Genomic DNA, 22935 nt, shown 5'->3' with positions numbered 1-22935 from the left:
TTAGATCTGTTGTTTCAGCTGAGAGGAGGCAGAAACCAAACTGCAGTGAGCTGAACAAAAAGTAAGTGATGAGAAAATTTGTCAGTTGACTTTATCTCTCATTTTGACAAACATTTATAAGCAATGGGAACGACACAGGAAATAAGACGAAGATCTTCCCTCAAGAGTTTATGGTTGCAAGAGACAAATGGAGGTATCATGATGATTTGGTGTGACCCATACTCTGTGGATAGAGTACTCTACACTGGTGGTTGAGTGTCTGGGCTTTGCACTTAGACAGCTATGGGCTGGATTCCTCACTCTAGAGCTGAAGGACTTTGGACAGATTTGCTTAGCCTTTCAGTTGCCGCATCTGTACAATGGGCATAATAATAGCATCAATCTTAGAGGGTTGTCATGAGGTTTAAATGGGTCATTACTGCATGATAAGGACTTAGCAAGATGGCTGGTACACAGAAGGTGTACACATACACACACTCACACACACTCACACACACAGATAGGGGTAAGCACAGGGTGCTCTGAGTACCCACAGGAGGTCCAGACAGAAGAGCCCAGAGAGCCCAGCAGAGGCCAGTTAGTTGCTCACTCGGGAAGTTTGGGAATGCAAAGAGGTAGAGTGGTAAGAAAGAGAAATCAGGACTGCTTGGTACACAAAAGGTGCCAAATAAAAGTCAACTTGCATCAGTCTGTAGATAATGTGTGACCCACAGAGCATGTATGCCATCTGCAAAAAGCAGCTTGCTTCACGTAAAATCTCCTACAGCAAATGATTTGTTGATAGGGCACTTTAAAGGCATCTTAGCTAAGAGTTTAAGGGTTTTGTCTTTATCATGGTGCACTTGAGTTTGTCATAGATGACTTACCACTGCTGCATTTCCATAGCACAGGAGGCCATCTCCTTCGTAGCCCTCTTGACAAACACAGCTCCAGACACCAGAAGTAAACTGACAGCTTGCCTGATAAAACCAAGATAAAAGAAATAGCTTGTTTTCCTAAACGAAGTGTTAGACCTGAGTTATATCTGTGAGACAACAGGCTCTATCTAAGGCGAGAGCTGCAAATTTGGGGCTGAAAGACGGTGGATGTAACCCATAGACCCTTTACATGTTTGGTGCAGCTCTTACTTAATCACAATTAAATTCTTTCTTTTCATCTCTGCCAGATATAGCACATAAAAATAAAGGACACACAGTTAAATATGAAATTCAGATAAATGATGAATAAGTTTTAGTATAAGTTTGTCCCATGCAATGATATTTGGCGAATAGTTGTGGTGAAAAATTATTCAGCACATACTTGTGTATCTGAAATTCAGATTCAGCTGGGGTCCTGTATTTTATCTGGCAATGCTAGTTCATTCTTCCAAGCTTTGGAATGGAATGAAAGTTGCAATAATTACTCACGTTTGGAATGTCAGGGCTTGGTTGGGCTTAAATTAAGCAGGAGTGTTGGAGCTCCTTCAGCTTTGCAAAATGCTCTTGTGATTCTTGGGGAACAGATACTTTGGGGGTATCTCTCCCCCTGATTTTTCATCTCTGAGAACTGTCCCCTGCCCCACACACATGTGGGGGTGGGCCCTGGAAACTGTGTTCATAACAAACCCACTCTCTGGCCGTAATTGACGGGCTCATATGAGGACACCAGGACCCAATTGGGCCAGCAGTATCCTTTCTCCTGTGATTTTCAGTTGGGATATAGGGTGCTGATAAGTTAGTGGGCATTGTTGGTGGTGGGGGAGCCATTTACCCCAAGATGTGCAGAGAAGCATTAAGAGTTAGGAGAGAGAGGGGAAGTAAATGCAGAGAAGTACAATGAGACATCACATCGTCTTGGAAGTTTGGGGAAAGAAGCTGCTGATCTTGGTGATTCCGGTGTCTTCACATCCTGGTCCTGGGCCCTTGGGAAGTCTAGCTGTACCTCCTGTCTCTTGATTTCCACAGTTACTTTAGGGCTACTTCCAACAAATTCCTTTTCTGCTTAAGTTGATTTGCATGGATTCTGTTACTTGTAACCCAAAGCACTGTGACTAAGGCGTCATTTTCATTGGTGCTGATGTTTGGTGCTTAGCGATGTTCTTCTGAAAACATGAACATGACCAGCTCTAATACCTCTCTCTACTCTTCCAAAATTTAGAAACAAGGCACAAGCTCCTCTTGAATGGGCATTTTCATCAATAATTTTGGTAAAACTATGTTATGACATTCAAGATAGGAGTACAGTTACCCTTTAAACTGGCCTGTTGGTTTGGAGTTGTCAGGTTTAGCAAATAAAAATATAGGGTACCCAGTTAAATTTCAATTTTAGGTAAATGAGGAGTAATTTTTAGTACAAATTTCTCTTCATGCAAAATGTGGGACTTGTGTTGAAAGATTATTTGTTATTTATTTAAATAAAAATTTAACCAGGAATCCTGTATTTTATCTGGCAATCACATGATGGTTCTTCCAAGCTTGGAATGAAGTGAAAGATGCAATAGCTACTCACATTCTGCTTAGAGACTCCCTTCGGAGGTAAAAGATTTTGTTTGTTACTGGGCCTGGACAAGAAATAACCTAATTTTCTTTCTTTCTTAAGCATTTTTTTTTTGGTTAGTAACCAAAAAAAAAAAAAAAAAAAAAAAAGTCAAGTAACTCACCAATGGATGACATTTTCCAGTTTGTTCCAGACATGTAGTTATTGGTTCACAGTCAATCCCATTTCCTCGAAATCCTTTCTTGCACTCACACTCATTCTGTAATTCCAAGAACAGAGTCAAAGGGGATTATCGAAAGCAAGTGCCCTCCATGCCTTGTCCTCACGTGGCACTGGAAAATGAACTATGGAAACCGTAGCTGCTTGGCCCTTTTAGAGAACAGTACTAATGTCTTTTGCTTGTGACACTCAGATTCCAGAGTTATTAGTCTCCATATTCTACATTACATTTTCCAGTCTGATAGCTTCTTGGTACTGTGTTTTTGAATTCCCAGAAGGACGTATGGAGATAGTCTCAGAGAAAACTTAGACCCTAAAAAGAGTCACATTGGAAAAGTTGGCCCCTCTACCGAAGCGAGGAAGGTTAAGCAAGCTGTGGGGTATGCACTTGGTGGAGATCCATGCATGAGGCCATTGCTAGCCTATGAGGCACTTAGTGCAATTTAGAAAAGGCATCCCCTCTGAGTGTGTGCACTTAAGGAAGGCATCACCTCTACATGGACAGCCCACAGGCACGTGGCTCAGCAGGTGGGCAGCCCCTTCACCCAACGAAAGAGGACCCCTTCCTCTGTGACAGTTTAGGCCCATAGCAGGGCACATACTTTGGTGAGCAGGGCGAAAGCTGGATTTGAGCCCCCCACCTTGCCCCATAGGCTAGGGGGCCGCTGTGAGTGATTTTAGTTTTTTTCCTACGATTTTATTTTCCAAAATGTTTTCTATTATTATGCAATATTTTGAAATTTAAAACATAATTTTAAAAGGGGTAATTTCTTCAATGGATTAAAAAAGTGGGTATTATGGAACTAGCAATGAGCTTAGAGAAAGACAAAGCATAAGACCATAAAAAGTAAATAAGAAGAGTCCAACCTTAAAAAACACTGGCAAACAAGAAATATAAGTTTTATGCATTAACTGGCTCATGAGATGCTTATGTGGTGAGGACTATTGTTGATCAGAGGAGTGGGATCAGCTGGGAATGTTCTGGGAACGGGGACTTGGCTGGACCTTGGGACAGGGCAGGAGAGGTGGGGAAGGCATTCGAGCCTAGGGCAAATGCCAGGCGAAATGAGCAGAGGTGGGAAAGCACGTGTGTTTGATTGGAGAAGGGTTATGTAAGGGCTGGTCTTGAAATGCACCCCAGATGTGATACAAGACAACCCATAAGGTTGTGGGAAGAAATGAATAGAACTTCTATTTATGGATTTTTATCTTTAAAAGCATAAGTATTATCTGCTCTTCTGCTTTATAAGGAAAATGTGTGTATCTTATATACGAGTATAGCATCCATCGAAGCACATTTCTACAACTGTATGTGTAGAGCAAGACCTTATCGACAAGGGAGTTTAATCTTTTCCTCCTGGTGTTGGGGTGTCACCTCCATGCACTTCCAACCCTGACCACCCCCTGGCATAGTTGGTCCAAACATGGTTTGTCTTTTTAAAGTAACACTCCTGGTAATCAGGATTTGTGCCTATTTGGAACGTCTAAATGTTTTCAAGACAATGAGTACCAGCTGAGGGCAATCCTAGATGTGGTCTGTTCTGTTTCTGACATAACACCACAGAGGGAAACTCCTCTTCCTCTACCTACCCCATCACGGTGTTTGTCAAGTCTATGCAGAAAAAAGGACAGAGCAGAGAGGGGATAGATATTGGCATAGGTTACATTGTATCCCTTCACCCCCAAATTCATATGTTGAAGTCCTGACCTCAAATACCTCAGAATGTGACCTTATTTGGAAATAGGGTTGCTATCATGTCATTAGTTAAGATGGGTGGGCCCTGAATCCAGTGTGACCAGTATCCTTATAAAAAGGGGAAATTTGGGGTAGATACACACACAGGGAGAACAGCATCTGAACATGAAGGCAGAATTCAGGGTGATGTGTCTACAAGCCAAGCAGCACCAAGGATAGCCAGCAAATTTCCCAAAACCGAGAAGGGGAGAAGCATGGGGTAGATTCTCCCTCACCGCCCTCAGTAGGAATCAATCCTGTCGACACACCTTGATCTCAGACCTCCAGCCTCCACAACTGTGAAGCAAAACATTTTCATTGTTCTGTGCCACCTAGTTTGCCCTAGAAAACTAATACAGATATCAGGACATTTTTTTTTTCCTTTTCTCAAATGCAATCTGCCAACTCAAGTGAGTCAAAATGAATGCAATCATTCACTAAATGCTTGGCAAGACTTAAGACTTCGATGAGCTCTTTCATGATTAGGACTCCTGGGGCCACGTTTTAAAGCTAAATTCCTCCAGACCCACAAGCAGGTTCTCTTGTCAGAGAAATCAGAAGGACAAATAGGAAAGTGGGTCTTAAATGCTGCGGAACAATGGTGCTTACTCTATGTGGCTTTTACACTCATCACTTTGCACTATGCATATGCCGTATGCTTGTCTGTCACCTTGCACAAGATCGCGTTTCTCCAAGGCTGGCTGAAGGCCCTGGCCATGGTAATCTCCTGTGTCCACCACTGAGCTCAGTGGCTGAGCCGGAGTGGGCACCTGAGAAGTGCTGGATGAATGAGCGGGTGAATGAACGGATATGTGAACATCTGTTTCATCTTGTCTGCCCAGCACCTGTTCTCTCTCACTGGAAACTGCACCCCCATTTGGCTTTAGGGAACACCATCATTCCCCCTCTCTTGGTGCACAAGATAACATGTGGCTGATTCCTCCACCCTAGGTTGGGGGCGCAGGGCCTTGGCCTGAGCTTATCGCTGCATTTCACACCCTTGGCCACCCTTGGCCTGATTTCTGTAACTGCTTACAGGGCTGATGGCAGGAAACGAGGATGGAGGTGAAAGTACCTCAATTTGAACGAGCAAAAGAGAATGAATCCTCAGTTTGTGGGGGAGTTACCAGAAAACTTTCTCTAGTCTGCTTAACTAAGTGTTGTGATGGTGTCAGTCTGAAGCTGGCGGATGCCATCCCTCGGCCCAAGAACCTGGAAGAAGCTGGGCCAAGAAGCAGACCCTTTATGCAGCCTTTTGAGCCCTGAATCCTGCTGTACCTGAGGCTGGATCCACATGTGGACTGTATAGGAATGTGAGCCCAAACATTCTCCTTTCTTTTTAAACTAATTTTAATTGGGTTTTCTTTCTTTTCTTTTTTTTTTTTTGAAGAATTGTGGTAAGTATATATGAGACAAAATTTGCCATTATAACAATTTAAAAATGTACAGTCCAATGGCACTAAGTACATTCACATTGTTGTACAACCATCACCACCACCCATCTCCAGAACACTTTTCATCCTCCCACACTGAAGCTCCATACCCACTTAAACCACTCCTCATTCCCCTGCCCCGAGCTCCTGGCAACCACATTCTGCTTGTTGTCTCTATGAGTCTGACTACTCTAGGGACCTCAGATAAGTGGAATCACACACTCTTTGTCCTTCTGTGTCTGGCTTCTTTCACTTAGCATAATGTCTCCAAGATCCACCCATGTAGCATATGTCAGAATTTTCTTCCTCTTGAAGGCTAATTAGTATTCTGTCGCGTTTATCCATTCATCTGTGGATGGACATTGGGTTGCTTCCACCTTTTGACTATCTCGTGAGCAATGCTGCTATGAACATGGGCATACATGTGTCTGTTTAAGTCCCTGCTTTCAGTTCTTTTGGGTATATATCCAGAAGTGGAATTGCTAGATCATACGGTAGTTCTATCTTCAATTTTTGCCATACTGTTTTCCATAGCAGCTGCCCATTTTATATTCCCACCAGCAGCACACAAGTAATTGGGTTTTCTGTTATAACCAAAAGATTTCTTCCCAATACAGATCCCACCCCCCATCCCTGCTCCACTGCCAACTGTCCCTCGCCAGGAAGCACCCACTGTGATCTATTAAAATAATTAACCCCCAGTGGTATATAAACATACAGAAAACTTGAGGCTTTGCCTGGGGGGGGTGCTTTAATCTCCTACCAATTTTCAGGAGTGGGAGGTGGGCTAGGGTGGTATCATGCCATGCTCTTGGCCAAGTATTAATCGTTCCATTTCTTTTAATCCTTGCTCCTAATCATGTTTACCACCCTTTAAACCTCTGTGGGGATCTCCTTGGAGAGATTATCACACAGGTCACCTTCTTTGGTAGTTATGGGCCCCAAGAGGCCCCAACACTTCTGATAGTCTGAGGTTGGCCACGCATTCATACCTGCACAAGTGTCCAGCCCTGCACTGGCCTCATGGGACAGAGGCTGCATTACTGATCCCTGACAGAGCGGAGGAGGAATGAATAGGACAGCCGCCCAAAGCAGCAGAGGGAGGTCCTAGAGACTTCTTTCTTGGATATTTTTAAACAGGCCAGATCTCCACTGTCTGGGTGAATTCCTCCCCAAAGGAAAGGGAAGGCATGAGGTGGGCTTTAATATCCCATCAAGTTCCATTCAAGCTCTGTGTTTGGGTAGTCATTAACACGTGCACAGAAATGAGAGGTCCAAGAACCAAAAGGCTCGGGACCAAAAGGGAGACGCCGTGGTGAGCAAGGCTAGGCCTTACACAAACAGCACCCTCGTCAAGGGAAGAAATGTGTTTCTCAAAGAGCACAAAATAACTTGGAGGTTTTAAAAAAAGTCCAGCCTTAAAACGTGAAAATGAAAAGTTACATCAAGATTCAAAAGATAGGGGATGATTCAAATCCTGGTTCCCATCTTCCATGTCTTCTGACCTCCTTAGCCTTCTAGAACACACCTGTTTGTCCCACCTGCGGCAAGAGGTGGAAGCAGGAGGGATGGATGGGAAGGGGTCCCTGTTAGTCACCTCTTCTTGTCCATGGCCAGAATCCCCGTGTAGTTGGGATCACCTCCCCTGGAGCTGATTAATTTCCAAGCAGTAGCCTCTCTGCCTTGGTCTCCACTAAATGGGGGTAAGTGAAAGTGACCAATGAGATATAGAGCCCTACAGAAATACAAGGTGTGGTCCTGGGTGGTGACTAAGAAGGAATCATCCTGGGTGTGAATCTTGAATCACAACTTATTTTCTACGTCACATGAGCAAGTTATTTAACTTTTCAGTGCCTCAGTTTCCTCTTCCGTAAGATGGTATAATAATAATACCTCATCATAGGTTCATTGTGACAATGAACCCATTCTCACTGCTACAAGTGGCAAAAACACTGCAGTAAGTTCTAGCCAAAGTAGTTCTGTGTCCTGGAGAAAGAAAAGTCACCGCAGGAATCCTGCTTTTCTCTTTGCCCTCTACCACGTCCAACCTACCTGCCCGGGGCCTACGTACAAACAGGTCGCGTTGTCGTGGCAGCCGCCTGCGCCGGGCAGCAGGCAGTTGTTGATCTCCACGCAGTCCCTCCCGTTCCCTGTCCACCCCTGCTGACACACGCAGGTGTGGGTGCCCGCGCCAGTCTTGATGCACGCTGCCTGCAGGAGGGGAAAGAGAAAAAGCAAAGCCTCTGAAATCTCAGTCCAGCCACATGATTCCAAAAGCAAAACAGAATTTCCAGAGGTTTGTTCTAGAAACACATACTTTCACTGGGTGCAGCGGAAATGATTGAAATGCCTAATTTGCATTGAGATCAATGACAATATCAGGTGGTTTAAAGAGCAAAATTGCTTGGAGCTGGCCAGCTAATGGCTACCACCACTAACGTCACTATGCTATTTAATAAGCCAGGGACTGTTTTTATTGTTTTGCAGGTATAAACAATCATCTTGAGGAAGAAACTGCTATTATCTCTATTTACAGATAAGGAAACAGGTGTTGCCCAAGGTCATGCAGTTGCAAAGAGGCATGGACCCAGGTCTCTAAAATGTGGGGTGAGGAGCCTAACCCCTATACCAGCTCCCAGGCTCTCAGGAGGACCACAGCAGGAGGCTGAAGGGCAGGCAGGCAGATAAGGACAGAGAGGTACAAGCTGTGTTGTTGAGATGAGGCTGAGGGGGCGTGGGGCTTGCCCAAGGGAAATCTGGTGGGCTGGGGCAAGGCAGTTGTTCCTAGATTTTATCCTCAGAACCACAGGGAGCTCCCCAAGGGGGTTATGCCTCGGAGAAGCACGATCTGACTTGCTTCAAGCCACTCTGGCTGTGAGTGGACAATGCACTGTGGGTAGGCAAGAGAGGAAGCAAGGGGACCCGTCATTAAACCCAGAGGTAAGAAAGGAAAATGACTGGGGGCAGGTGGTGGTGGTGACATTTGAAAGGCATTAGTGAGAGCAATAGTGTGTTCTGGCTACATCCCTAATAACAACAGAAATTAGGACAATTCATTTAACTTCCCCAAAGCTTTGTTTCCTAATCAGTAAAATGAGGATGACAATATTGACTTCATCAGGTTGATGGGAGGAACAAATGAGATCTGGTACATTAAAGTCCCTCGTAAGCTGTAAAGTTTGAATCAAGAGGTATTACTTTTGATCTCAATGTCTGATTCTCATGCTGTGTTTTTTCAAGCCCCCTGCGTGTTTGGATTTAGAAAGTGGAGGCTCATAGAAAGTACCTGGCAGCTGTCTTTGAAATTCAAGGTTCAGACGCAAGTGCTTCATGCATATGAAATGTGATCAGACACTGCCTTTTGGAACGCCTTCTCTCAGGATTTCTTAAACAAACAAACAAATAAAACCGCGAAAACAAACAAAAAACAACCCAGGCAGCTTGGAAATAAAGACCAACACTCACATTGCGGCTACAGCCTCCTGGGGTTAATCCTGAGCAAGGACCCATCTCAGAACACACAGTTCCATCTCCTTCATAGCCTGCTTTGCAAATGCAGCTGCAAAGAGAAGTGTACAAAATCAGCCCCAGAAATGTAAGCACCACTCACCCAGCAGAGGACCAGCCAGCCAGAGGTGAAGCGGTTCACGGCCAGGTGGCTGGACAGTTTGCTCGTGTGGAGGAAGCCAGTGTTCAGATGTGGTCAGGGGGACTTCTGGGGTCTGCAGTCAGACACACCTGGCTGGGAACCCAGGCCCCACTGCTTAGCAGTTGTGTGTGACCCTGCACAAATCCCTTAACAACCGGGGAACTTTGTTTCCTCATCTGGAAAATGGGTACAACACCTTCCCCATAAGGCCGTGAAGATGAAATGAGGGGATGCGTGTGGAGTGCTTAGCTGAGCACCTGCATTCTGTAAAGCTCAACACCTGGCGGCATTTCCGCTCTTATTGGACCAGAACCTGCCTCTTTGTAAATCTTTCTGCTCAATGCTAGTTATGAACAGCTCTGCCCTTTCTTCTATGTGACAACTCTTAAAATATTTGAAAATGGCAGGTGAGACTTCTCTGTTCTCTGGTCCCTCAGATATATTTTTCCCCCCAACACAACATCCTAAGGTGCCTTATTCCGTGAGCTGACGTAAATTCCTGACCCATCACACTTTGAGACACTCCTCTCAGAATGTCCCATGGTGATGTTTCACTACTCAATGTGAGCCATTCGTTCATTGATTTATTTAACCAATGCTTATTGAGTGCCCTGTGATAGATGCGGGGGACACCGTGTGGCCCCATCATGTCCCCATGTCCTATTGCAATTCAGTCATGTGCTTCACAAAAATTAACACAAACATTTTTCATGCATCAAGTTTCCTAGAGGAACTAAACACTTCGGCTGGCATCCAAACGAAGAAACAGCTTGATCTGTTGCGATACTGTTTGACTTACCCAGGGTAATATAGAACATACGGACCCATATCCACAGGCCTCTGTGGGCCATTTAGGAAGTTGTGAGGGTGATTTTGATTACATGTCGTTTTTGCCTTATGCACGGGTGTAGATCCTGACTCCTTAGGAAAACGCATTTCTATCGTAAACTATGGAAAAGAAAAGACAGTCTATGGCCTCGCGTAGTCTGCAGTCTAGTCAAGGAGGCAGACCAAAACAAGCAAACAAATAACCAGATATTCCCAGAGAGGAAAATTTCCTCTGGCATTCCCCTCCCCAAACCCACTGCAGATGTTAGCATTAAGAAAACAAAATGTCGATCTGTTGCCTAAAGACCCAATTTCCTGCAAGATGCCTTTAACAGGGGAGCTATTTATTAACAGTCTTAGGAAGCTAAGGCATTTTCAAAGGTTGGAAAGTTGGTGGACAAATCTCATTTCTTTCACGTGTGTGATGATAGCAATTATAGCTTCCATGAAGGAATACCTACAACGTGCTAGCCCTGGTGCTGGTGCTTTTCCATTCGGTTCTTCTACACTTCATGATTGCCCTGCTAGGCAGATATCATCATCCTTATTGGTCTAACGAGGAAAATGAGGCTCAGAGAGGTTAAGTAATTTGCCCAAGGTCGCGCAGCTGGTAAGTTTCAAAGCAGCGGGTGCTGCAATTTGAGGTTCTGTCCACAAAAGCCACACTGTCAGCTGGAGAGAATAGGCCTTAGTTTACAGAATTGAGATATGGGTTGGCTCCATCTGCAGGTAACACGGTGGCTTTGAGTGGTTAAGGGCCTTCTCCTCACAGACCCACCTGGCTGTCCCATTGCTGTATGCACAGGTGGCATGGATGTGACAGAACTGAACGTAGGGCCCACAGGCTGAGGTCTGCTTGTCACAGAGTCTCCCGGCGGAGCCGTCTCTGCATGTGCCGGTGAGGCAGGCCCCGTCGCTGTCTATCCTGTTATCACATGTTCCGTGAACACACAGACATTCTGGAAGAGAAGGACGAGGGACGTCAGGGCTTGGGGAACAAGCTGAGCGGGGAGGCAGAGCATCCTGGGGGACAGTGACCGCCTCCTCCCCCCACCACTACTCCTGTCAAAGCCGAGCCTGGACATTGCACTCGGGGGCGGCTTGGGCCGCTGTTTCTTATGGTCTCGGCCATTTCTCAGAGTGCCTGGGACGACCCTTGGTGACTTCCCCACCCAGAAGGAGAAGAATGTGGCCCTGGGCTACTTTACATGCGTGTGTGAGGGAATGTCGGGGAGGGGGTGGGTGAGATGCTGTGAAAGAGGCCGAGGAACTCAATTTTCAACTACTTCGTTGTCGGACAGGTTAGCCTGGGAATGCCTCACCTTTCATGAGCTATTCTGGCACAAATAGAAATGATTTCTCACGCTGGCCGGGCCCCTGACGTGCAGCTCATCACTCTACCACGGCAGGCCAGTGATAACTAAGGGGCGATATGTGGGCGACTGACTCCATTTAAGGCGCTGGGTCAGCCTTTCACATGCACCATTTCATTAATAGTCACCGGTCCCAGGAGATAGGCATCAATACTTTTATAATCCCCATTTTTCAGATGAGGAAACTGAGGCCCAGGGAGGTGAGGCAAATTCCCAGGTGCTGTGAAGTTCCCAAGCAGAGATTTGAACCTGGGCTTCAAAGTCCATTTCTATTAAGGACTACGTGTAAACACAGTAGATCATTATATTAACTGACGTTTCCACTTCCCTCCTATCATTTTAACTTTTAGCTGCTTAATTTGCTTTTGATTACAGGTATTTAAAAACTGCAGCATGAGCCGGCTCGTCCAATTCAGGCTCCTACGCACGTGGGAGCGAAAAGAAAGATAGGGAACTTCTCAAAGGAAGGTGGCAAGGATTTTGAGTCCTGAGATAGGATCGGAAGTGAAGGAGTCCAGGGTCTAGCCCCAGGAGGGACTGATGGGAGAGGAATTAGCGTGTGTGGGTGGAGCCACCATCCAGGAAAGAGAAGACAGACACAAGTGAGGGGGGCTGGAAAATCACAGCTGGATTTGAAACAAAAAAGAATTTTTATACAATTTTAAGTAAGTCAGGGCTTATTTTCCAAGGAGCAAACCCATGCATGAGATCCTGGGCAGCCTCAGGCCTGGGATGAGAGGCGCAAGACCCCCCCGCCCCCGCCTGCCTCAGCATCCTGTCCCGCTAGCCTCAGACAAATGCCAATGTTGTCAGGTCTTGGAATAAACCCCTATTTTTTTCTTTTCCCTCAGAAATCTAATTTGGCAAAAAGAACACTGGAATAGGATTCAGCGGCCTGGACCCTGCTGTGCTCTGGCTTCCTGTCCATCTTGAGAGGGAACCGGGAGATCAAATGAGGTAGGAGCGGGGAAGAGTGTGTGTTTTGTGACAGTAACAAGAGCGGCTTTGTTTACTGATTACGAGCTGGGTGCAAGCTCTGTGATGAAAGCCCCAAATTATGGTCTAACTTAATCCTGCCAATAGCCCATAAAGTAAGTGCCAACATGATCTTCATTTTATAGATGGAGAAATTGAGAGACTTTTTCTAAGATCATATAGTCAGTAGGTTGCAGAGTGGGGACTTAAATTCAGGTTGGTCGGACTCCATAGCAAGCTTTTATCCATTCCTTTGACTCTATCATTAAATTCTAATCTTAGAAATATACATCCAAAATATACACATTTATTTAAACATACACAGGGAATCATTTTAAAGAATAAAATGCACGTTCTAAGACTGTGTAAGTGCATTTTTTTCCATACCTATTGTTGTGGAACTTTCTACATGTTCTATAAACTTCTTGATATTATGTCGCTGTACTTAGAATAATAGCAACAACAATGATAAATAATAGCTAGCATATTTGTGGCACATACTATGTGCTAGGCGTTGTTCTAAGGCAAGTGCTTTCCATTAATAACTTGTACTAACCCTACAAGGCACTTACTATTATTATCACTCCCATTTTACAGATGAAGAAACTGAGGCCTAGAGAGGTGTAGTGACTTGCCCAAGGTCACGCATCTTGCACATGGAGGAGCTGATGGAAGAGGTCTGCTTGAAAGGTAGGGAGTGAATCTGTTCTTGATACTGAGCCCACTATCACTTCTGGTATGAGGAAAAACCTTGAGAGAGTGGTTTTCCAAGTGTGGTCCCTGGACCAGCAGTGTTGGCATTCCCTGAGAACTTGTTAGAAATGCAAATTCTTAGGCCCCACCCAGGCCTACTGAATCAGAAACTCTGCAAGTGGGACCCAGCCCTCTGGCCATGCTCTAGCTTGAGAATCAGAGCTTAAGAAATGCCCTGGGATGATGGCAACCCCCAAGCAAAGGGGTCCCAAGACACCCGGCCTGCTCCAGCAGCCTGCACCAGTGCAGGGGGACCCTTGCTTAGGAGTGGAAGGAACCTCTGGAAGCACCACTTACTTTTGTCACACTGAGGTCCATATTTATTGGGATCGGAGCAGAACTGACACTGGGAGCCTTGGAAGCCATCCTTGCAAATGCACGTCCCATTGCCACCGAGGCTGTCTGCGCACTGGGAGCAAAGGCAGGCCCATGGGCTGTTAGGACACGTGCCGGCGAGGAAACATTCATCTAGATTTTTGTTTCATGGCCTGACTTCTTTGAACTCAGGTTCAATCTCACTTGAAATGACCCTTTGGAACTCCTTGTGGAAAGTGGAGTCGTGCTGGGATCAGGTTGGATGCTAAAACAGTGACCAGCTTGGGGATCCTGAGCCAGGACTTAAACTTTAAGGGAAGTCACTGAAGGGGGGTCTTGATGGCGAACCGGGAACCTTCAAGCAACGCTTATGGAGTAAGTGGTAAGACAGGGCCCTTCAGCGAGAGTGACTGGCCTTTCTCTCTCTACAATCTCACTTAGCTCTGTGCCTCCACACTGCGGTGTTTTCTCTCTTCAGTGGTAAACATACGTTCCTCCCACCTCCCCAGCCCAGGCAACGCCAGGTTTGTACTGACTGACGTGCATGAGAGTTGGGCACCACTGCCTCCCACCCTGTGGCCACAGTCATTAGACTGGCGTCCCCCTTGTCTGCATGGTGTCCCCACTCACGACTGTACAGGTTTTCTTTCCCCTTGAAAGAACCATATTTTAGATGTGGATTTATTAAATACACAGATCTATAATTTCCCCATATGAATCACAGCTACTTTTACCTTTGTTTGTTTAGCTTTGGCCTCCAAGCTAGATGAGTTAAGTTTTGGCCTCATCATTTCACCAGCTTTTGCAGATAATTAAAAAGGCAATCACTGGGCAGTGCTTTTTTTAAAAACTTTTTTTAAGTATCTTAAAATCTTAGTCCTGGATGGAGTCTTAGAGACAAATGCAGGTCAATCCTGGTATCTCCCACAAGGAAAGTGGGAGTTGCCAAGGTCCCGCCATCGGCAATGGGAAAGCAGAGACTAGAAGCAACATCACAGGACCCTTCCCCTTCCATCCTCCCATTCCCAAGACCAGGTGCCTTCTACTGCAGACACCTTCTGTTCTTTAGTAAATGATTGGTTTCTTTTATTTCCTGGGAATAGTGGCCAGCATTGTATCACTCTTTGGTTTAGCAGTTTTAAAAATTATTATTTGACTTGACTTAAGAAAGGCCAGCCTTCAGCATTCATGAAAAAGTGTGCATTGTGGGCTGTCCTTCTCACCTGCCCATTTCCCGAGCATGGATTCGAGAAGCCTCCTGGACACTGGCTGCAGTCGGGCCCATAGAAACCTTTGCAGCACTTTGGTATCTGAGAAACAAAATGCATGTTGCCCTTTGAAACCCCAAGCAGAGCTCCAATTCCTCAAAGGGGATGTATTAATTTCCATTATTGTGATAAACCATATTGGCCCTTCCTTATCAGCGTGGCTTTTTCTTGGCCAATGATGGCACGGCTAGTACTCAGCCATCTGGTCATCACTAGTCTACCGAACACCTCCCGTGGCTGCCAGCCTGGCCCTAACCCTGTGCAAACAAGACAGATGATGGCTCGAGCTCTCATGGGGCCAAGGGTCTAAGTCAGGGAACAGACAATAAGTAAATGAACAAATGAAAAATGTGAGAGAAGATCATTTCGGAGGATGGTAAGTGCTGGGAAAACAAAGTACCATAATACAGTGGTGCAGGTAGGGCCAGGGGTTGGAAGGTGGGGCTGGGGAGGCCACTGTGGATTGAGTGGGGACAGAGGCAGTGACAGTTAGTGGAGGCTTGGAAGGTGAGTCAGCCCCAGGGCAATCTGGGAGCATGCCCTGAGGGAGGTGATGGCAAGTGTGCACACTCCAAGTAGGAATGAGGGTGAGAGGCAATTGAGAGCCACAGGCAGAGGGTAGGCCATGCGGGGAAGTATTGGCAGGGTGGGCTCTGTGTTAAGGGCGTTGGGAACCATGGCGGGGAGGTTGCCTGGCCACCATGTGGAGAATCCACCCTTCGGTTCCCCTGCAGGAAGACATTGCCAAGGCTCCACAGGCCCCCTGTGACCATGCAGACAGGGGCCCAAGAGCATGGCCCTGGGGTTGCCTTGCCCTGCTGGCCTGGCCACACGCTCCTTACCTTCATGGTGGCATTACAGTACCGGGCACAGCCACTCTTTAGGCTCCTTTTCCTGTAGACACATCTGTGTGTGAAGAGTGCCTGGAAGAAAGCCAAGAAAGTGAGGCAGTCTGCATGTCAAGGTCCTCTGGGCATCATTCAGCTTTTACACACACTTTCCACTCACGAGGAGAGAGCGCTGGACCGCACCCGCACGCCTGGGTCCAGTTAGAGCTTGGGGACTCTCTAGGCCTGTTTCCTTGTTGGTAGGATACAGGGTTTGCACATCCCATGGCTCATGTACCTTCATGCCCTGTCTCATGCCACGACAGACATCTCTAATTGACCAGGAATCATTTTCTGTTCATCCTGGATGTGGCCTAGCCTCTCCTTCCAATCTACAGCCGTCGCTAACCTGCTCCTATATAGAAATGTTGGAGCCAGTAAAAAGTCTATCTATACTTTGTGGAACAATCCACCAAATAAAATAGCAATAGTCTGAGTTTTTCTTTTAGGTGTGGGGGCAGATTAAAATGCACCTGTCCATTCTCTAACGTCTGGTGCCCAGTCATAACTGTCTAGAGCTACCATTTCTGAGAACTTACTGTGGGCCAGGCACATTGCACATATGAGTTCATCAATCTTCAACTCCATCTGGATGTTTTCCATGCCTTTTTTATAGATAAGGAAACCAAAACCAACGCCCAGACAGGTTAAATCACTTTCCTAAGAAACACTGCAAGTATAAGGTCCAGAGAATGAGTCTCATCATCTACTGACTTTAGGATCATAGGCAAGTCATGTGGTCTCTGTGGGCCTAATCTGTGAAATGGGACAATAATGCTGATAACAAGTTTTCATAAGAATTTAGTCCCTGGCTCAAATTTTGTGTTAGATAAATGTTTATGTCACGCTTACCCCTTCATCTTAGGCTCTTGCTCAAGAAGAGAGAAAAAATGAGATCTTCCCAGAGTATAAAATCCTAAAATCTTAGCTATATGAAGAAATTCCGAGGTCACCGAGGAGGGAACATTACAGTCCTCTTGTTGGATCTCAGGATAATTACCAGGTGTGGATCATGGGATCATGGGGAGGAGTGAGTGCAGGCCTCTTTTGACTCCTACGGAATCTAGGATGGTGGTTCTACATGCAGAACAAACCAGGGCTCTGCCACATGTCAGCTGTGTGACCTTGTGCAAGGTATTTTGCTTCCTTGCCTTAGTCCCAATCATGCATTGGTGACAATGACAATATACCTACCTCAAGGGATTGCTGCACAGAGCATAAAGCATTGAGAACAATCGCTGGCACCCAGCATTCACTGTGCTATTAGCCAACACCACTTCCTCTTCTCCTCCCTCTCGTATTCCCTGGCTGGTAGCATCCCGAAGGACTCGGGGGTGATGGCTTCACCAAGCACAGTAAATACATGAACACCTGTGCCTATTTAATTTTAATGTTTTGCTTTATTAAATTCTTCACAATAGGATTACATTAAAGAGCTCATCACGTTCTGTAACCATCTAGTCTAGTGTTTAATGAAACTTCTGGTTGGGAAATTCTTTCTTATGATGAACTCGCAGGCAGAAATTTCTATCATCATTTTTACCTTAGAACGCTTTGCTTTTTGCAACCAGTAGAGTACTTGGCATAGAAAGTATAGATTGTTGTATGATGGTCTGTTTTCCTTTTTAAATGGAGCTTCCCAAGAGCAAAACAAACAAACAAAAACCTCTATCTCATCCATCCTGTGCCTCTGGAACCAAGCACTATGTAATACATGAATGATCCCCAATAAATGTACGGAATTCAATCAAACATGAAAGCTTTTGATAGTCCCAATAGTATTTTCCTGAGTTTCTTCTGTTTTTTTTTTCAGAATTATGCTTAGGAAGAGCAAATGCAAACATTGGATTTTATCTAAGAGGGAAAAATAGAGAGGAACTGAGTGGCTACTTCACTTAGGAATTGTGCTTGGGTTTTTTAAAAAAATCTATGCTAATCCTATTGTTGTTGTCATTGTTAGTTACAGATGAAGAAAATCAGAGCAAAAAGGTTAAACAACTCACCTAGGGTCAGTGAACAAGGACTCAAACACAGGTCTGAGGGTTCTCTTTCTACCATCCCTTCATATAATGGGCTAAGAGCTAATCTTATTAGCAATAGATATCTTTTAAAGAAGAAAGGTAGAAAAGCTGAGAAACAACACCAGTGGGGTTGCTTGGGTGATGTGTGGTTTCACGAAGCTGTCACACTCACTGTGGGCTCCGAGTTAGCAGGACATTTGCTCCAGTGCACCAGGGAACAGCTCACGCAGGTGCCCTGGAAGGAAAGACAGTAGGTCAGTACATGTGTCCCCATCCCAGGCTTCATGCGTCCCTCCTTGTGAAGGGAGCTCCACTAGAGCCACACTCCAGGTCTCTCTCCTAGCCCCCAGGGAAAGGAGCAAAGTAAATCCTGGGAGTTGGGGGGAAGTTGGGAGAAGGAGCTGAGCCTACTCAGAGCAACCCCTTCCTTTCCCTCTTCCAGAGCCAACCTGTCCACAGACCACAGGCTGCTGATCAACTCTCAGCAGGCTGGGAGGCACCTGTCCCAGAGGGGACACTGCAGTTGTCCATCTGTGCCAGGGACGAAGTGTTGACTTTGGCCACAGACTTAAGTCCTTGTTCTCCAATTCACTTAGCAGTAATAAAGCTGAGCATTGAATCTCTGCCTTTCAGTCTCCTGGATTCTCCTGCATTGGTTCTGAAGTCAGGAGGGCAGGAACCTATAAAGCTCTCCACATCCATTCTTTGACCATCTCTACCTGGCTCTGTGCCCCAGCAGGTGGACCATAAAGGATGGTTTCTGGACTCCCTTGCCAGCTGGTTTTGGCCATCGTAAGTCACCAGCAGGATTTCAATGGGTAGGAGAAGAGCAAAATCAAGGATTTCTTCCCTGCTCCCTCTCTGCTTTGGCACTGTCCCTACAGCTCCTGCTGGATGTCACCTCTTCCACTCTTCTTGCTCTCACTGGGTTCGGGTAACTCCATGCACTGCCCTAGGCACTTTGGTACTCAGTGGCAGTGGTCTCCTGCCATCGCTTCTCCCTGGATGCTCTGGTAGACTGTGTTTGCTTCCTTAGCCCTGCTTAGCCCACACACCTCTACGGTAGCTGCTTCATTAATGTCTCTTCATTTGGACCATCTTAGATAAATTCTGTTTCCTGCAGGGACCCTAACTAATACAGAGTGTTATTATTAAACCTTTAAAATCCAAACCTACACGCCGAGAGGCAGCTATGGGTTCAGCCTGGTGAAAACTGAGACTTCCAGAAGGTGCCAGTTGCTCCTATTCTTTGCTAGTCCTGAATACTTTCCAGAGAATGTATTTGGACTTTTAATGGACTCAATCACGACCATCCCAAACCATGCAGAGCAGATAGATTTGACTGTAAATTTAGAGAAAATAGTAAAGAAAGAGTTCATTCTAAGGCAGCTATTGGGAAGTTGTTTTTCCAAAGAACTTTTCTTTATAACCAAAATTCTTTGAGTGGCAGCTCGAACACGTTTCTTGAATCTGTCCTTCAGGGAGGTGGAGAATAAACTTTTGAACAGTTTAAAACAGAACAACCCTGCAACATGGCAGGCAGTTAGGGCTGCCCTTGTCCCTCCACAGACTCCCTTCCCTGAACTTGGACAGCAGCTGCTTGGGCCAGGGGAGCTCTGAAGAACACATTTCATTATGGACTCTTAGTCCCTTCTTTTCTGAAGAGGTCCTACTTCCTAATATTTTCACCTTTGGGCTAGAAAATGAGACTCTGGCCTGTTCTGTTCCTCACCCTGGTCTAAGCCAGGAGATGCACCTGCTGGTGCTTGTTTCCAAAGAATGAACCAAACATAAATCGATGCCGAGGACTGGCTATGAAAGTGACCATGTTTCTGTCCCTCTTAAAAAGGGGTGCTCAGACTGGAATCAAATCCCCAGATGGTATCTGACTGGTGCAGAGGACTGGTACCATCCTCAATAGCTTAAAACATATCAGAGTCATTACATCAATTAAGACATCTAGAATCAAAAGCATAAGCCACAGTCTTGTGCCAGGTGCTTAGCTAGCTATTTCCAGCCTTCATGACAAGGAGAGGGACAAATAAAATAAAATAAAATAATTAATAAAATGAGGCCATATTTCCGTGTCCAATGTTCATGTTCCAAGGACATTGTGAGAAAAATCATTGATGTATTCTTGAAGTGTGCTGAAAAGAGAAACACAGAGATCTTATTGCTACAATTTGGGGTTATAGTTTTTGTGGGCACTGAAAGATTGCTTGTACAGCAGTACTGGAACTTGGGGTGCTTTGATTAAAACTGGCTGAACCAAAATGTCTCTACGGAAATAGGAAAGGCCATTACAGGTACAGAAGTTCATAGGGAAACAGAAAGTCTGATTTTTGAAAAGAACCACAGAAAGATGGTTGATTGGCCAGGCCGGAGCATCTACCTGGGAAGGGATTCTATTTTAAGTCCCTCTAAGAGAGAGAAAAGCTATGGGCCTGGAGCAGGGTAGTCCCAAGTGACAGGGGCAGGGGAAGGAAGTGGTAGGAGACTGATCCTAAATCCCAGAGGGAAGAAAACCCTGATCTGGTCATGGAGCTCTGGTATAGTGGGTTAAATAGTGTATCTCCAAAAATGCATGTTCCCCAGAACCTCAGAATGTGATCATATTTGGAAATGGGGTCTTTGAAGATGTAATTAGCTAAGCTAAGATGGGGTTCTACTGAACTAGGCTGGGCCCTGAATCCAATGACTGGTGTCCTTATGAAAAGAGGAGAGGACACATAGAGACACACTCAGGGACAAAGGCCTTGTGAAGAGGCAGAGATTGGAGTCCTACAGCTACTGCCAAGGGCTGCCAGGCACTGTTGGGAGCCATTGGAAGCCAGGAAGAGGCAAGGAAGGATTCCTCCCTGGAGCCCTCAGAGGCAGTATGGCTCCAGAGCTGTGAAGAGTAAATTACTCTTGTGTTAAGCCACTCAGTTTGTGATAATTTGTCATGGCAGCCCTAGGAAGCTAATATTCTTGGGCAACATCTTTCACTGCAGAAATTCCTCAAGGAAGTTTGGTTCACGGTTTATGAGACAGAACTTCCGTGGCAAAACTCTCTGTCAGCTTTCTCCGAATTGTGAGGGTTGGGACACTGTCTGCTCTGAGGGACTGTGGGGGGCCTTATTTATTTTCCTAGTTTTCTTACCAGTTTCATTTCTCTCTTTGTTTCATCACACCGATGGGGCAGAATTGGCACAATGGACGGGGGAATGAGAACTCCGGCCAGTGTGTAGATTCGGCCATTTTTGGCAGCAACCTCAATTTCCTCCATGGCCACGCCATTTGCCAGAAGCTGTCCCTGGAAAGAAGCAACCACATCTTTCGTTCTGTCCTGCAGGAGCACCAGCGATCCTCAGGCAGCTTGGAATGGTGGTGGTTCGCTAAAAAGTCCTCAACGTCACTCAACTTTTCATTGGAGGGAAGGTTCCTATCAGAAGGATTTGGCTGACAGAGAAAGATTGAATCTGTTAAATGAATTCTTGGCTAACACCAGGCAAGAATGTCCTTGCAGAAATGGTCCTTGCAGGCATGGGGCTGTGGGGGGAGGTATAATTATTCCAGCTCTGCAATGTGTTTGCTGTGAGACCTTGGGCAAATTGTTTTGCCTCTCTGTAGTGAAATGGGGATCGATTCATTCAAATACATTTATTGACCTTGAATTATGCTCTGCCTTAGGTGCTGGGGATACATCAGTGAAAAGACAGAAAAGTTCCTGCTTGGTTCCAGTGGAGGGAGAGCAAACGGACCCATTAGCAAAGGTCTCTGATCTCCATTTCCTCCCCAGACCTGCCCGCCCTGTGCTATTAATGGCAACTTCATCCTGGTTGCTCAAGTCAAAACCCCAGGAGTCTTCCTAGCTTATCTGTCTTGACCCGCACCCAGTCCATCAGCAAATTCTGCTGGGCCTACCTTCAAAATACATTCAGAATTCAGCTACTTCTCCCCACATCCCTGCTACCACCCTGGGCTGTGTCACTATCATTCTTTTCCAGATTACTGCAATCAAATCAAAACAAATCTCCTAACCAGCCTTTTAAAACATGCGTCTGATCATGTCATTCCTCGGCTCAAAGTCTTCCAGTTGCTTCTCATCTCATTTGACATAAGAGCCTGCATTCTTTCCCTGACTTCCTAGGTCTCTGTGACCTGCCCCCACATCCCCTCCTCCCTCTTGCTGCCTGGACTCCTCTCTCTCTCCCTTTTGCACCCTCTGTTCCAGTCACACCAGCCTTGCTGTTCCTCACACAGCTCAGGCACACTCCTTGCCCTGTGCCTTTGCACTCGCTGCTTCCTGTCTCTGGAATATCCTTTCCACGGATATTCGCACTGCTCGTTCCCCCATTTCCTTCTGGTCTTTGCTCCAATGTTTTCTTCTCCACAAGGACTTCTTGGGAACTTTAGTTAAGATGTCAGCTCCTCCCCATTCTCCATTACCCTTCTCTGCTTTGCTCTTTTTCTTCTTAGCACTCACTACTCTCTAATATATGATATATTTTACTCATTTAACTTGTCTATCCCCCTACTTACTAAAATGGAAATTCCATGCAACCAGGGACTTTTGCTATTTGTTCATTCGTCTGTCTTCAGGACCTAGAATGGTGCCTGGCACACAGCAGGCACTCAAGAGATACCTGTTGAAAGGATGAGATCACCATCATCACCATCAACTGTGATTCAATGGAAGACACCATCTTTGTGCTGCCAGACTTTTGCTGATATTACAACCCCAGGGAGTTAGCTGAATATCATTGTCTTCTTTGAGTTTTTAAAATAAGTCACATTCCCTCCTAACTCAGGGTCTTTGCACATGCTCTCCTTTTTGCCTGGAGCTCTCTTCTGTTCCCCTCTGCCCAAGTTCACTCCACTCATCCTGCAAAGTGTGGCCAAGTTCTCACCTCTTTACTGAGGACGTCTTGACCTCTAGGCTTTCCCAGACTCCTCTCATAGGTGCTTTCACAGGTCCATGAACTCCCCCTTGGGGGAAATCATTACAATTGTAATTAAATA

General features: G+C 45.8%; 1 protein-coding gene across 1 annotated transcript in view; it reads right to left on the bottom strand.

The window, feature by feature from the left end:
* Window positions 1-22935, bottom strand: part of STAB2 (stabilin 2) — a 168907-nt gene that overhangs the window by 99040 nt on the left and 46932 nt on the right. The window contains exons 17-26 of the mRNA XM_012650245.1: window positions 21074-21226; window positions 18104-18166; window positions 15866-15946; window positions 14979-15065; window positions 13738-13849; window positions 11118-11298; window positions 9328-9421; window positions 7915-8073; window positions 2639-2734; window positions 867-959 (exon numbers count right to left, since the gene is read on the bottom strand). Coding sequence (XP_012505699.1) covers window positions 867-959; window positions 2639-2734; window positions 7915-8073; window positions 9328-9421; window positions 11118-11298; window positions 13738-13849; window positions 14979-15065; window positions 15866-15946; window positions 18104-18166; window positions 21074-21226 — 1119 coding nt within the window. The remainder of the gene's footprint in view (window positions 1-866; window positions 960-2638; window positions 2735-7914; window positions 8074-9327; window positions 9422-11117; window positions 11299-13737; window positions 13850-14978; window positions 15066-15865; window positions 15947-18103; window positions 18167-21073; window positions 21227-22935) is intronic.

This window comes from Propithecus coquereli, unplaced genomic scaffold (genome assembly GCF_000956105.1).
Source record: "Propithecus coquereli isolate 6110/MARCELLA unplaced genomic scaffold, Pcoq_1.0 Scaffold316, whole genome shotgun sequence".
Taxonomy (NCBI): Eukaryota; Metazoa; Chordata; class Mammalia; order Primates; family Indriidae; genus Propithecus; species Propithecus coquereli.
This window is presented reverse-complemented; position numbering and strand designations above follow the sequence as displayed.